This window comes from Budorcas taxicolor, chromosome 22 (genome assembly GCF_023091745.1).
Source record: "Budorcas taxicolor isolate Tak-1 chromosome 22, Takin1.1, whole genome shotgun sequence".
Classification (NCBI taxonomy): domain Eukaryota; kingdom Metazoa; phylum Chordata; class Mammalia; order Artiodactyla; family Bovidae; genus Budorcas; species Budorcas taxicolor.
This window is the reverse complement of record NC_068931.1, coordinates 46,333,829-46,348,798: the sequence shown is the minus strand read 5'-3', so window position 1 is coordinate 46,348,798 and position 14,970 is coordinate 46,333,829. Positions and strand designations below refer to the sequence as shown.

The 14,970-nt window shown below is 43.0% G+C and overlaps 1 protein-coding gene across 2 annotated transcripts in view; it reads left to right on the top strand.

The window, feature by feature from the left end:
* The window catches only part of PSTPIP2 (proline-serine-threonine phosphatase interacting protein 2), a 95,874-nt gene that overhangs the window by 60,519 nt on the left and 20,385 nt on the right, over positions 1-14,970 (top strand). For both annotated transcript variants that reach the window (XM_052660240.1, XM_052660239.1), the window contains exons 4-6: positions 4,139-4,173; positions 5,606-5,712; positions 11,271-11,333. In XM_052660240.1, coding sequence (XP_052516200.1) covers positions 4,139-4,173; positions 5,606-5,712; positions 11,271-11,333 — 205 coding nt within the window. The remainder of the gene's footprint in view (positions 1-4,138; positions 4,174-5,605; positions 5,713-11,270; positions 11,334-14,970) is intronic.

Below are 14,970 nucleotides of genomic sequence, written 5' to 3'. Positions count from 1 at the left end.
TCCCACGGACAGAGAAGCCTGGCGAGCTATAGTCCATGGGGTCACAAAGAGTCGGACCTAACTGAGCGACTGAGCACGCTGCAGGCCTTAAAATACATGTTACCCTCAGACATAGGACATTAGTGCATGGAGAATTTATTTGTTGATTATATTATTTATATTTCTGATGTTTTAAATGTAAAAACACACTGAAAAGTAAAAAGCAAACATAACGAATGGCTGTGAATCCATCACTTAAATTTAACAATTATTCATACTCATCATATTTTCTTAATGTAATTTTTTATGAATTTAAATCTGGAGTCAACTAGATTTTACTAAGGATTTCTCCAAGTTTTCCTAGTAATTAGCCATATTTATTGGTGAAACTCTGAGTTCTGGCGTCGGTCATTGTCACAGAGATGTCACCATTTCTAGGCTCTTTCAGGGGACAGATTTTATTTTGTTTATTTTTTATTTATTTTGCCATCTTGGGTTTTAGTTGCAGCCAGCAGACTCCCTAGTTGTGCTGCACGACTTAGTTGCTCCCTGGTATGTGGGATCTTCGTTCCCCAACCAGGGGTTGAACCTATGACCCCTGCATTGCAAGACATATTCTTAACTGCTGGATGGGTTAAGTCCCAGGGGACAGATTTTAAAAGCTTGAGTTCATATTGATATGTCTAATTCCAATTTAATTTATAATTCACTTATTTTATATTTATTTCCTCTTACATAGAAAATCTTGGTTTCTGACAGTATTAGCATAATTATTGGCTTTCTATGACAATATATTATAATGTTTCAAAATGATATTAATACAGCTACTAACAATGAAACTTCTGAATGAAACATTTCTTTACAGTGCTTTTTGCAGTTCCTCTTGCAGTTCCTCTTGACCTTGTATACCACTAAGAATATTGTTTTCTAAGGTCACTTAAAATACTATTTTCTCTGTGTGGTTATGTAAGCAGTTTCATATACAGTTAAGCTTATTTGTTTTAAATGTTAAGGATTATTTGTTTCTTACATGATTTAGCTTCATGTTTTTGAATATGCAAAACATTTCTATATTCACATGTCAGACCTACATAGTATTAGGGTTAGGTAAGTTTCATTGTCATTGAAGGACAGTTTCTGTAGTTTCAAGGAAGATTAGTGGGTCAGTGGATCTAAAGCCTTGTTTATCATAAAGAAAGCATAAGTCATTTGGAAAGATATCCAAAAAGTTTTTAGGTGATGTGAGGGAAAATAGCCATGTTCTCTCACATAGTATTGCTTGGAAAACATATTTAGCAGAATAAGTCTGATGTAAAGTGGTATTTCTTATATTCTTGGATGTTTGATTTATAACTTGGTAAATTTTTCAAGAGACTCTAGCACCAATCTCTTCTGTGAAAAAAGCTCGTCAGTTTTTCTTCTAAGAATTTCTCAGAGAGGAAGGTGAATAGGATATGAGACCTGCGGACTATGATTCCAAGGTTGAAGTGAAAGGCTGTTCAGGTACTTCTGGTTTTGTGACCTCCAGGATGCTCTTTAGAAAGATGCCCTCAATGAACGTGCATGACTTTGCTTGTTCAGGGCCTAGGTAGGATTTTTTCCACCTCATTGACCACTTTGAGAGACTTCATAGCTTCTGGTGGTCCCTTTTAGGGTTTAAGGCCAAAGTGTTTGTAAGAGTGGCAGGATATTTTCTCTTCCCACAGTTAAGGAGAACACCTGGGAGGAGGGGGCAGGGACATTGTGAGAACACCATCCCCAAGGTTCACATTCAAACCTTGGATTGTTGTCACCATCTAAACGCGGGAGCAGCAATGAAGTGATGTTGTGGGACAACAAAGCTGATGAGAAACTAAAGAGAGTTTGGGCTGCTCTTTTAGTGGCCTTTTAACCAGTCACTTAGGGTGGGGGAAAAATTTTAGACTCTGAACAGACTTCATCTCTGCCACTTTCCAGCTCTGCAGCTCATTGTGGGAAAAGACTTCCAGTTCTATCTGAGGCCAAGACCAGCTTTCTCTCTCACTAATTTCAGTCATAAATCTGCTCTTGAGTGAGGCTCATGCATCTTACTGGACCCGTTGTGCATTTGTTTAGATATAGACACTTTCTAGTGCATTTTCCTTGAGAAATTGTATCATAAGGCAGGGAAAGTGTACAGAGACTGTGCAGTTAATGTTTTTCTGCTTGATGTGTTGGTAATAATTGGGAATGTTTATATGAGAAAAGGCAGGGAGACATAAGGACTTTTTGTTTGAAGATAAATAAACAGAATGGGAAAAATGAGGTGTAGTTAAAAAGAAGGGGCCAAAAAAAAAAAAAAAAAAGAAGAAGAAGAAGAAGAGGCCAGCTGAAAGATCCAAGGCTTTTTAGTTTATAAAATAGCAGCACTTGCCACCTACATGTATATGTGTAGAATACAATCCATGATCCTACGCTGTTGTGGCTTAGGGCTGGGACCATGACTACACTTAGTCCCATTTCTTCTTGAGTGCCTGGAGTGATCCCAGTGAGGTCTGCATTCGTGAGGGTGGCGATGAGCAAGAGAAACCCGAGAGCCACTTCACCTCAAAAGGAAGCTTGTTAAGGAATTGTAGGACGGGAAGAACTAAAACCACGGGCAAGGGGAGCTATAAAGGAGGAGGAGCCGTGGGTTATGAGGGAGAGAAGGGAGGAGATTGAGAGAAGGTATGAACAATGAGTCATGGTCTTCCTCACAGAAACTGTGAAGTAAGAAATGTGTCTTGTTTTAAGCTGCTAAGTCTGTGGTAGTTCGTTCTTCTGTGATAGAACACTGTGTTCACGACTGTCTCTTCCGTTGAGACTCTGAAGTCTATGGCCATGTCTGTCTTGCACCACTGAATCACCAACATCTGACACCATGCCCGGCCCGTAGTTTATGTGAAATAAGCATATGAGGACTGAAGAATGGATGAAAAAGGAAGTGGTTGGGAATCATAGTTTGAATCCCTCTTTTATTGGCTTTTATCCATATTTGGGGCTGGATGAATCACAAGCTGGAATCAAGATTGCTGGGAGAAATATCAGCAGCCTCAGACATGCAGATGACACCATGGCAGGAAGTGAAGAGGAATTAAAGGGCCTCTTGATGAGAGTGAAAGAGGAGAGTGGAAAAACTGGCTTAAAACTCAACATTCAAAAAACTAAGATCATGGCATCTGGTCCCATCACTTCATGGCAAATAGAAGGGGAAAAAGTGGAAGCAGTGACAGATTTTATTTCACCGTGGATGAAATAAAGGCCATGAACTTAAAAGACGCTTGCTCCTTGGAAGGAAAGCTATCACAAACTGAAACACTGTATTTAAAAGCAGAGACATCACTTTGCAACCAAAGGTCTTTCTAGTCAAAGCTATGGTTTTTCCAGTAGTCATGTATGGATGTGAGAGCTGGACCATAAAGAATGCTGAAGAATTGATGCTTTCAAACTGTGATGCTGGAGAAGACTCTTGAGAGTCCCTTGGACTGCAAGGAGATCAAACCAGTTAATCCTAAAGGAAATCAACCCTGAATATTCATTGGAAGGACTGATGCTGAAACTCCAATACTTTGGCCACCTGATGCAAAGAGCCAACTCGTTGGCAAAGACCCTAGTGCTGGGAAAGACTGAAGCAAATGGAGAAGAGGGCAACAGAGGATGAGATGGTTAGATAGCTTCACCAACTCAATGGATGTGAATCTGAGCAAACTCTGGAAGACAGTGAAAGACAGGGAAGCCTGGCGTGCTGCAGCCCATGGGGTTGCAAAGAGTCGGACATGACTTAGCAACTGAACAACAAAAACAACATCCATATTTCTAATTATCATACTTTAAAGAATATTTTGTATCCTTATGAGAAATGGATCATAACTCCTATATCATCCTTGGGGACAATGAAGCATAAAGAATTTTGGCATCTGGCTCCTCCCAGATGAACAGTAAAGCATTTATGATGCTTGGGCCTGGGACTGAGGGGCAATAGAGAGGAAACTGGACTGAGGAAGCATTGATCTTTTGTTGTCTTCTCAAGCTCATGGGCAAAGATCAGATCACAGTCTATCAGTTAAGATGTGGGCTGGGAGAAACATGCAGTGGCATTATAGTAAGGTTGTACAGCCAATTTTCAGAACTGAAGCTACACATGTGCTTTTATTTTTTTTAGCACCCTGAAGCGAGCCCTTGAAGTCTTCAAGCAGCGTAAGTGATTCCTTAAAAATGCATTTGCTGTCCTTGGTGAGCTCTGTGTTTGTCATCACAGCTGCGTTTTAACTTGAACAGCTCATACTGGTTTAAAAAAAAAAAAAAGAGCAACTTGGTGATAAATAGCCCTTCAGAGTTGAAATGAGTTGGAGAACTGTCTACACCCATACTTCATGATGTGCGTTTGACTCATTTCAGGCAGTGGTTCTCACACTGGGAATCTAGGGTGAGGCCCTGGCACTGGTCTTCAGGGGGTCCTGTCCATTTCTAGCATTCCCTGGGCCTGTGACTCAGAGTTTAAGGCCTTTAAATTTTCTGTTCTTAGTGCCTCCAAGCTAAGAACTTTAACATGGCACACTATGTGCTTAACATGTTTCTGTAGCTAGTTGAGTGGTGCTAGATATCTTTCCATTTCATTTCATATAGATCTGCCTCATTCTTATATTAACATTTTTTATTCTACAAAATGCCACATTTTTTCTTGAAAAGTGGTAAATTTCCCCCCACCCACAGTACTGTTTTTTTCCCGCACTTGCCAATACCAAGAATGTTCGAACTTTAACACTTTTTTTCCAAACTGAAGGATAAAAAGTGATATATTTCTGAATTTTAAAAATTTTGTGTTGGTTTTTTTTTCAGTAGTTTTAAGGCTGAATATGTTTTCAAATGTTAACTGGCCATTTTTGCCAATCTTTTTAAAAATTTCATGCTCTTTAACCATTTTAAAATCCTGGAATATATATATTTATTTTGATTTGAAGTTCTTTTAATATAGCTGTTTACTCTGTTGCGTAAATTGCAATTTTTTTTCTAGTTTTTTGTGTCTCTTCTAACCTTATTCTAAGTTATTTTGACACACACAAGTTTAAAATTTTTTCTTAGGTCATATCTGTCAATCTTTCTATCTTTAATGCCATCTATAATTTGTATCCTTGGAACAAGAAAAATAAAAATTTCAGTTCTTTTATTAGAAAGGTAAGTCATGCTCTTTACAAAGTTCTCAGAAAATAAAGGGAAAAATACCAATAATCATTCTATCCAGAGAGAAATTTCTTACAGGCTCATGAGATGTTAGAGATGGCAAGAACCTTAGAGTCATGTACTGAGAAATAGGATTGAATTTGAAATTGCAGTGAGTTTAGTAATGTGTGCTAGCATGCAAGCTCTATGAGCTTCTCCCCTGCCTTGGGTATACACTAGGTTAGTGCAGCTAGTGGTGGAAAGCTAAACTAAAGGTTTGCTGGCTTGGTTGTAGTGGTCAGGGCAATGCTGGGTATGTGGAGGGGCTTAATAAATATTGGTGACCAAGTGAAGCAGGTTAACTTTACCACGTGCCCAAGAATTCTGTCTGTATTTTAACTTTTTATATGGTTTCTTTGATTTGAATTCAGACATGTAGGGTTTTGTTTTTTTTAAATTCTTTTTGCAGAAGTAGACAATGTGGCACAAAGTCACATTCACCTTGCCCAGACTCTCAGAGAAGAAGCCAGGAAGATGGAAGAATTCCGGGAAAAGCAAAAGTTACTACAGAAAAAGGTTAGATTTATGTGTTACATGGTTTATGTGGTTGGGTTGGGTTTATGTGTTATATCTTACATGTATTAAGATGTTGCCTTTCTTCCAGCAGAAAACTCCAGGCTTGTTTTCTCACTGAACTCCTTAGCTCAGCTCCCAATCTCCAGCGCGCACACTCGTCTTTTAATCTTTTAACCTATGAGATTATTTATCGGGAACCATGTGGGCACTCAGTCTAGACAGGGATGCCTCTGTGCCCATTTACATGCTAGAGCAGTTCTTTTTTAACTTGTTGTGAGAATCAGAGGTCCAGCTTGCTTTCCTGTTCTTTTTCTATCTGCTGCCACTGTTTAAACTATGACTGGAAAGGAGAAGCCCTGTTTTCATAAGGGTCTAGCACATCCAAGGTGGTGGATTTTCAGTTCACATTCCTCATCCTGGTCAAGGCGATACGGATGGGTAAGAAGTGGAGGGGACTCAGTTCTCCCTGGAAACCAGAATGTAGTCCAACCGCCCTATTTTACAAATAGGGATACAGAGGTCCCGCGAAATTCAAGTCCTTTTGGCTTCAAAACGGATGTTATACAGGCTCTTTTTCCTTGATGGGATATATTCTGGGCAATTATGTGGCAGGAGGTGGGAGTGAACAAGAGTTAATAAAATTGGCGAACATTTAGGAAGTTACAAGGATCAAGACAAGAAGTGCAGATTTATATTAAAGTGTTGCTTAGACGAGACCAGCCTCTGTTCTGTCTCCCTTCTGTTTTGGTCCTAAAAGCTTTGGTTTTTTTGGCTGTGCTCAGTCTTTGTCGCCGCAGGGGCTTTTCTCTAGTTGTGTTGTGTGGGCTTCCCATGGCCGCGGCGTCTCTCGTTGTCGAGCAGAGGCTCTAGGGCGCAGGCTCAGTAGTTACAGCTCGAGGGCTCTAGGGCGCAGGCTCAGTAGTTGCAGCTCGAGGGCTCTAGGGCGCAGGCTCAGTAGTTGTGGTGCGTGGGCTTAGTTGCTCCAAGGCACAAGGAATCTTCCCAGACCAGGTATCGAACCTGTGTCCCTGCATAGGCGGGCAGATTCTTATCCACTGTGCCACGAAGGAAGTCCCCACAGAACTTTCTTTTAATATCTGGTCTCCAAGGTTGGCATGAACTTCATGTGAGACATAAACTCTTCCCTATGTAGCACTTGGACACACCCACCCAGGTCTCTCCAGACAGCTCTGCATGGACTTCTTGGCGACCTTTCTTCATCCTGGCCCTTTACTCTCTGGAAGTCATTGTCCGCAGTGTGTATATCCAGTTAATAGCTGATTTTACCCATGCCTCAATCCCAGCAACTTGGCCTGTGGTTCTAAATCAGAGTCTAATTCCAACCTCCCTTGTGGCCACTTGACATTTGGAGTGGGTGGAGGCATCTTAAGAGCCTGACGACCTTCCATATACCGTCATTTCATAAGCTGCCCTGACAGCTGTGCCTCTTTTTGGAAGGAAGGGTAGAAACTAACAATTAAGGAACACTATGTCGGGTGTTTTCAGACAAATCCAAGGTTCATGTATCGGGTTTGAGGGGCACATCTGGCCCAAAGTATATGTGTATTACACCCATCTATCTATTGGATTTTCAGACTCTTTTTGTCTGCCATTGCAAACCCTGCCTGTTCTCCAAAGGGTTTACAATTTTTCAGCCTTTGACAGCCAGGGTCTGTGCACACATGATTTCCACTAAGAGAAGAGACTCGTTTCCTCACAGTCTTAAGTGCCCTTGGTTTCAGGGAGAGTTTTGTTAATTTTGCAAGGCTTCTGAAACTTCCCTTCCTAGCAAGTTACAAAGACCAAGTTCTCACAGCTGGAACTATTTTGAATTCTCTTAAGCAACAGTGGAGCCTGGGCTCATTCCACTGCTGTCATCAAAGTTCCCCACATTGTGTGCTCTCAACAGCAGGAAAACAGCTTCTGAGCTTTCTTTGCCAAGCCCAAAGTTTATTCATAAATTTACAGTTACTTGTATCACAATGAACTATGGGTTGTTCCACTTCTGTATTTAGATACTTTGAAAAAAAATCTTGGAGAATATGTGTCAGTGTTAACTTCTCATTTCTACTGGTCAAACCCTGCACGCGTTGGTCTCTCACTTCTTGGAAATTAAGCCATTTCTGTTTATCAAGGAAATCGATCAGTTGGTTTCTTTTAGTGAACTGGGGCAGGGGAGGTATGGCTGGTAGAACTTTTCAGTGAACTAGTTTATAGAACTAGGAGAAAGCAATGGAAACCCACTCCAGCACTCTTGCCTGGAAAATCCCATGGACGGAGGAGCCTGGAAGGCTGCAGTCCATGGGTCGTGAAGAGTTGGACACAACTGAACGACTTCCTTTTCACTTTTCACTTTCATGCATTGGAGAAGGAAATGGCAACCCACTCCAGTGTTCTTGCCTGGAGAATCCCAGGGATGGGGGAACCTGGTGGGCTGCCATCTATGGGGTCGCACAGAGTCGGACATGACTGATACAACTTAGCAGCAGCAGCAGCTTATAGAACTAGTTTTCTGAGGGTGGTGACAAATGCGGCCGTGGCCATCCCTCCCCCAGAGCATAGAGCTGGGCCAGAGAGACTGATGTGACAGTGATCATGTCAGTGGAATGAGCCTTAAAAGATAAGGAAGTGAAGCTGCCAGCCGAACCTGCAGTGGGCACACCTAACCTAACTGGTAGGTCTGGGGAGCCTCCTGGAGGCAGTGACCTTGAAGCTAAAGCCAACAGAGTGAAAGATGGTATGAGTGAGGGCAGAGAGAAAGAACGTTCTCAACCCTGGAGGCGGCAGGCAGGGAGGGATCTTTGGAGCCACGCTTAGGAGGTTTGACATTTTAGGTGCTGAGGTGCTTTCCCAGCCCAGAGCATCCTAAGCCGAACAAAGGAAGCACGTGGTCAATCACTCTGTCCTCTGGTGCCTACATTATGCTTTACTGTCTCAACTAAGACAAGGATGATCATGGCAGAAGGCCCTGTGTCGAGAGCAAGCTCCGAAGAAGGGAACCTCCTTGGTCACATAGGTTGTCACTTCCAGTTTTCAGAGTATAGTCTGAGTGTAGGTAAACAGACAAACAGACCATTCAGCAGCTCAGCCAGCAATTTACTGCAGGCCATTATTACACATCTCCCCTTCCTTTTCCCCTTCCTCTTGCCTCTCCCCACTTGATAGCTTGCAGGGCTGTGGCTTTGCGCTATTTTGTGTTACTGATAAAACATAATCAAATTTCCACAAGAGTCAGTCTAAACAGAAAGAATGAGTCTAGAAGAAAAACATCCCTAAGGAGCCCTGGAAGAGGCTCCCTGGTGGTCCAGTGGTTAAGGCTCTGTGCTTCCACTGCATGGGGCGCAGGTTTGATCCCTAGTTGGGGAACTAAGATCTTGCATGCTATACAAGTCCTGAAAGAGGACTCGTGACATACTGGGGTTACCATGAAAAGGCCACCTTACAAGTGAGTGTGGACATGAGGAGACTTAAATCAAGGTGGCAGCAGACAGAGCTGGACTGGGTGTCACTGAGTGGTCTTGAGCTATAGCACTCTGTGGGCTCCAGGGACCACACCAGTTAGGTTAGAGCTAGACTGCTGCTAAGATCCTGCTGATATACAAATATAGGAATCCTTGAAGCCAGAGAGAAGAATGGCATGAAGTATGATAGAACTTTGTAGCCACATGAGAGGCATGATGCTGGTGTTACGTAGAACTTGGAGATAAGGAGGCCTGGCTTGGGCCATAAACTATAAAATAATAACATCTCCTGAACTGAAAGAATGGCACTGTGTAAATTTGGACTAGAAAGGACCATGGACAGACCAGCATTGCTAACTGATCTGCTCTGTGGAGCCTGGGAAATCAAGAAACATTATGAATGTTTCTTGTCCTCTGCCCTCGTCACAGAGGCACACAGGTGCTCACATGAGCCACACAGCTCTCTGTCTGCAATGGCAGGGATCTGCCTGTGAGTCTTTCCCCGTGGGGTCACGTTTCTGTACTTCGTTTCTTTGGAGCCTTAACCTAGTTACCTCCTGGTCCTTCCATTTCAGCTGGGCTGGGAGATGGGTGCTTCGTTCTCAGAGGGGCCCTTGGGGGCTCTCCCAAGGGAGTTTCATATATTCTACAAAGTTCATATCTGAAGTGAGACCATCCCAAAACTTATATCCAGATATCTTGAAAATCCATCCATATTTGTGCATTATGGTAACGGACAAAAACTTAGTTTTCCAGAAGAAAGAGACATATTTTAATATTCTTAGTATTATTTTGCATTATATAATTTTGTACAAGGGCAATGCCATAACTCATTTTGTTGCATTTCTTGGCTTTTATATACCCATCTGATTTTAGAGGGCTATCATGTGGATAATGGTAGTTTTGGGTAAAGATTAGGAACAAGGACACGGGAGTCTGACTGTGCCCAAATCCCAACTCTGCTACTTGCTGAGAATATCACCTTGGGTGAGGTTACCCAGGGGATGGGGATGAGTACTCACAATCGTGATGCATGAAAGTCACTTAGCCCATAATAGTGTGGGAGCTGCCATTATGTCTGGGCTGTGCTCAGTCTCAGTCGTGTCTGACTCTGCAACCCCATGGACTGTAGCTCAGGTTCCTCTGTCCATGGGGATTCTCCAGGCAAGAATGCTGGAGTGGGTTGCCATGCCCTCCTCCAGGGAATCTTCCCAGCACAGGGATTGAACCTGTGTCTCCTGCATTGCAGGTGGATTCTTTACCATTTGAGCCACCAGGGAACCCCAATGTTATGTCTGAGAGTTGCATTTTTATTATCAGTCCCATTGCTTTGACTAATAAAAGTATTGTCACAGCCACAGCAAAGAAATTGCTCCCAAGTGATCTCAACCAAGTAGCTTACCTTTCTGGATTAGATGGTGTACAATGTAGGACTGATCAGCTGTTCCACAAACATCTCTTCTCTTCATACTGCCTGGGCTCCTTGCCTGTGATGGGAGTGCCTTTGACAGATGCCACAGAAGTGAATGTTTCTGAGTCCCTAACTGCGCTGACGCAGGCTTACAGAATAAAGAACCCTTTTAAAATGAGCAATATTTTAAAAATCCCTTTTTGAAACCCGAGCCTTCCCTGGTGGCTCAGATGATAAAAAATCTGCCTAGTGTGGGAGACCTGGGTTCAATCCCTGAGCCAGAAAGATTTCCTGGAGAAGGGAATGCTACTCCCTCCAATCTTCTTACCTGGAGAATTCCATGAACAGAGGAGCCTGGCAGGGTCACAAAGAGTCAGACATGACTGAGTGACAAACACTTGAAGCCTAAGTTTCTTGATTCCAGATTTACTGATGAGAATACGCTAAGGTGATCCATGATTCTCAGTAGTGGCTGGTGGCCACCCAGGTTCAAAGGTAGGCAAATTGTTCAGCCTTTCTGTGTTGCACTCTCCTTATTTGTGAAATGGGAGTGATAATAAATAGCACATCTACCCTTCTGGGTCGTGTGAGGACTAAACGAGGTAAGCCACGTCAAACACTTAGCCCTCAAAGTAAACTGGCGTTAATAATTATCTTTATTAATAGTGCTTGTGCTCTCTTTGCAGACGGAGCTTATAATGGATGCTGCCCATAAACAAAAGAGCTTACAATTCAAGAAAACCATGGATGTAAGTCTTACTATATTGCTTTAAAAAAAAATGGTGACATTTTATGAAATCCTGCGCTGTGTATCAACATTTTCCTGGAAGTAACATTTGTGAAGTCTTTTAGAGAAAACAGCCTTTAGTGGTTTGACTTTCTTTCCGTTTAAGGCCTTGGAAAGATTGAGGATGAAATTAGAAGAAATACAATGATGTTATCTTTCCAGCAACCTGGGAAAATATAGCAAGTCAACTTAAATATTTCAGACCAGAGCATGTATACTATATACCTTTTATCCTGTTGGATTTGAACTTCTTCCCTGTAAGACTGTTTTGAATCTTGATTTCTTACCTTTTTTTTATTGAGTTTTAGGATATCTGCAAACTGTAAAAGCCACCTTTGCTTTAAGTAATTTATTTTAAAAAGCTTATCAAGATAGAACTGAGACAAGTTGCTGGGATCTCACACTAGCTTTTCATGAATCCTCTACTGTTGAATTGTGTTACTGGAACATCTGTGACTCCATCTTTGTACAGAAGTATCATCATATATTTTGTGACTATGACATCATACCTGGTTACCTGGTCAAAAAAGAAAATGCCACCAATGTTGATGGCATATGCAGTCTATTCTGCATTTTTTTTTGTCGGGAAGTGTGAAATTTCCTCGGTTCTGTCTTGCCACAGCAAAGATTTGAAACGGCAGACCAGTGTTACAGCTCTGTTACAGCTCAGAGTTTTATTTGGCAAGCAAAGGAAAGTACACCCTTGAGGCATGAAGGTGGACTGACCCCAAAGGAGAGGCCTCAATCCATCTTGGCTTGCTTCTTTTACACGCTTGTCTCCTCCCTACCTTGAGCCTGCCCTGTGCAAACTGGGCTAGCCAAGAAGAGGGTGTATTTGTGTGTGAGAACTGAAGTTCTCACTCCAGTCTGCAGATATTCTTTTGTTTCATTTTTGCAGGATTTTTCCTTTCTTTGTCTTTTAGCCACTGCCACTTTGGACTCCTTTTTCCTATTCTAACTACCTAACCTTCCCCCCCCCCCCACCGCCCCCAAGAGATGGGAGGCCCATTTCTCTGGGAGTAGGGGCGTTGAGGTCTCTCTGGCTACTTCCTGCTGAGCTGGGATGGCGAGGGGCATTGGGCCTCCCCCTCTCTTGCTAGTCTCAAGCCTCAGAGTCCTTAGAGCTGTGTCCATCTAAGGGTGAGTGATATTTTCCATGGTTGGGTGTAGTTTTACATATCCTTGTTGAACTGGCACTGCATACTGTAGTTTGTTGACCTGGGCAGAGACAAGACAGGTTAGACAACTGATAATACATGGAGCAGTCACAAGCAGCATTAATATGGTGATAACAGGGATTAGTAGGGATATTAGCCGACTCCAAATTCACCCTTGCCAGGAGAAGGATCCCCCAAAGAGAGATTGTAGCCACCCCAAGAACGCTTCAGCTCATTCTTTGAGATCCTGTAGGATCTGAATGTTTTTCTTGAGAACTGTGACTTTCTTTAACTTGGCTGGAGGTATTTACCAGAAACAACATGTCTCAAGTCCCTCCTTGTTCAGGGATCAGGAGCTCTATCTCCTGTCAATTTTGGGGTACAGCCGCTTCCAAGCTGTGTTGGCTCTTTAGAGCTATCCTGAGAAATCTTGTCCCCAGAAACTTAATTTTGGGGGTGTTCATTAGAATGGCACTCATTTGTAGTCCTAAATAGGCATCTGAGATCTCCCAGGTGTATTGAGCATCCTCCTCTGTTTTCTTCCACAGCTTGACTTGTGAATAGTGAATCCAGGAGTTGTGCCCTGGTATCTTAACTGTGGTGGGGGTAGAAAATATTACAGGGTAGGGGCCCTCCCATGTGGGCTGGAGTTGAGCCGTTGGGGACCCATCTTTCCAGACTTTAATTAGGACTTGAGTCCCTGGAGCATATAGTGGTGGCTCTTTAGAATCTTTTGGGTCCTGCTTGACACCCCACAAGCGTGTATCCTGTTGGAATTGCCCAATGGCCATGGTATAAGACCAGAGAGTCAGCCTCTGGATCTAGGAAGAGGTCATTGATATAAACAAAGGTCTTCCATATAACACCTCATAAGAACTAAGACCAACCTGTTCCTTAGGGGTAATAGGGGTGCAGAGGAGAGCTATTGGTAAAGCCTCCTTCCACCCCAGGGAGGTCTCCTGGGTTATCTTTTTTATCACTGATTTTAAGAATTGGTTGGCTCTTTCTACTTTTCCTGAAGACTGAGGCCTCCAGGCACAATAGAGGTACTAAGTAATGCCCAGTGCTTTAGAGACCCCTTGGGTGACCTTAGAAGTAAATGATGTCCCATTGTCACTTTGTAATGACCTGGGCAGACCAAATCTTGGAATGATTTCATGGAGCATTGTTTTTTACCACCTCCTCAGCCTTCTCAGTCCAGGTGGGAAAGCCTTCAATCCATCCTGTGAATGTGTTTATCATGACTAGTAGGTATTTAAACCCTTGAGAAACTGGAATCTGGGTGAAGTCCATCTGCCAGTCCTCTCCTGGGTAGGTCCCATGCCATTGGGTGGGCTGGGCCAGCTGAGGTCTTTGAGCTCTTTAGGGGTTGTTTAATTGGCAAGTGGATGAAAGGAGACCACTTGCCTTATGGTTATTTGGAGGCCTTTTCCTCCGAAGGACCTTTCTAGTAATCTTTGGAGGGCTTTCTCCCCTAAATAAGGGGATATAATAACCAACTTCAACTGGAGCTTCCCAGGCAGAAAAGAGTCCCTCCTCTTGGAACCATTCCATATGATCTTCTTAAAAGCTCTCACTCTTAGCTTTAAGAGTCTTACCTTCAGTATATGAAGGAGTTTCTGGCAAATTAAGTCTGTGGAACTAAGGTGGCAACCCCTGTTAGGTCACTGTTCTGTAATGCTGCTCTTAGCTGCCTGATAGGCTGCTTGGTTCCCTTGTGCCACTTCCGTGCTCCCTTTTTGGTGTCCTTTACAGTGGGAGACTGAAACCTCAGTGGGCAGATGGACTGCCTCCAAGAACCTAAGGATTTGGTCACTCTACTTGACTGGAGACCCTCGGGTGGTCAAGTGGCCTCTTTCTTTCCAATAGCAGCATGTGCCTGTAGCACCAGAAAAGCATGCTTGGAGTCAGTGTAAATGGCTACTCTTTTTCCTTTTCCCAGCTCTAAAGCTCAGGGCTATGAGCTCAGCCAATTGGGCTGAAGTACCTGGTGACAAAGGATTAGCCTCTATGGTCTCAAAATTGGAGGCTACTTCATATCCAGCTCTTCTTTTCCCATCTAAGACCAAGCTACTTCTGTCAGTGTACCAGATTTCCTCAGGATTGGTCAGAGGAGCTTCTGACAATCCCTCTCAGGGTTTTGCCCAATGGTCCAAGGTTTCTAGGCAAGAGTGAAAGGGGAGAGAGCCCTCAGGGGTAGGCTGGAGGGTAGCTGGGTTAAGAACCTCACAAGGGGTTATAGTTTGGCCTGGATTTTCCATCAGTACTACTTGGTACCTGAGGATCCTTTGATCAGACATCCATAAATGGCCTTTCCCATTAAAAAGTTGTTTCACTTGGTGGCTGGTAAAAATAGTTTGCCCCCAAGAGAGAGTTTTAAAGCATCTTCCATCAGGACTGCAATAGCTGCAAGATTTCAAAAGCAGGGAAAGATCTCTTCCC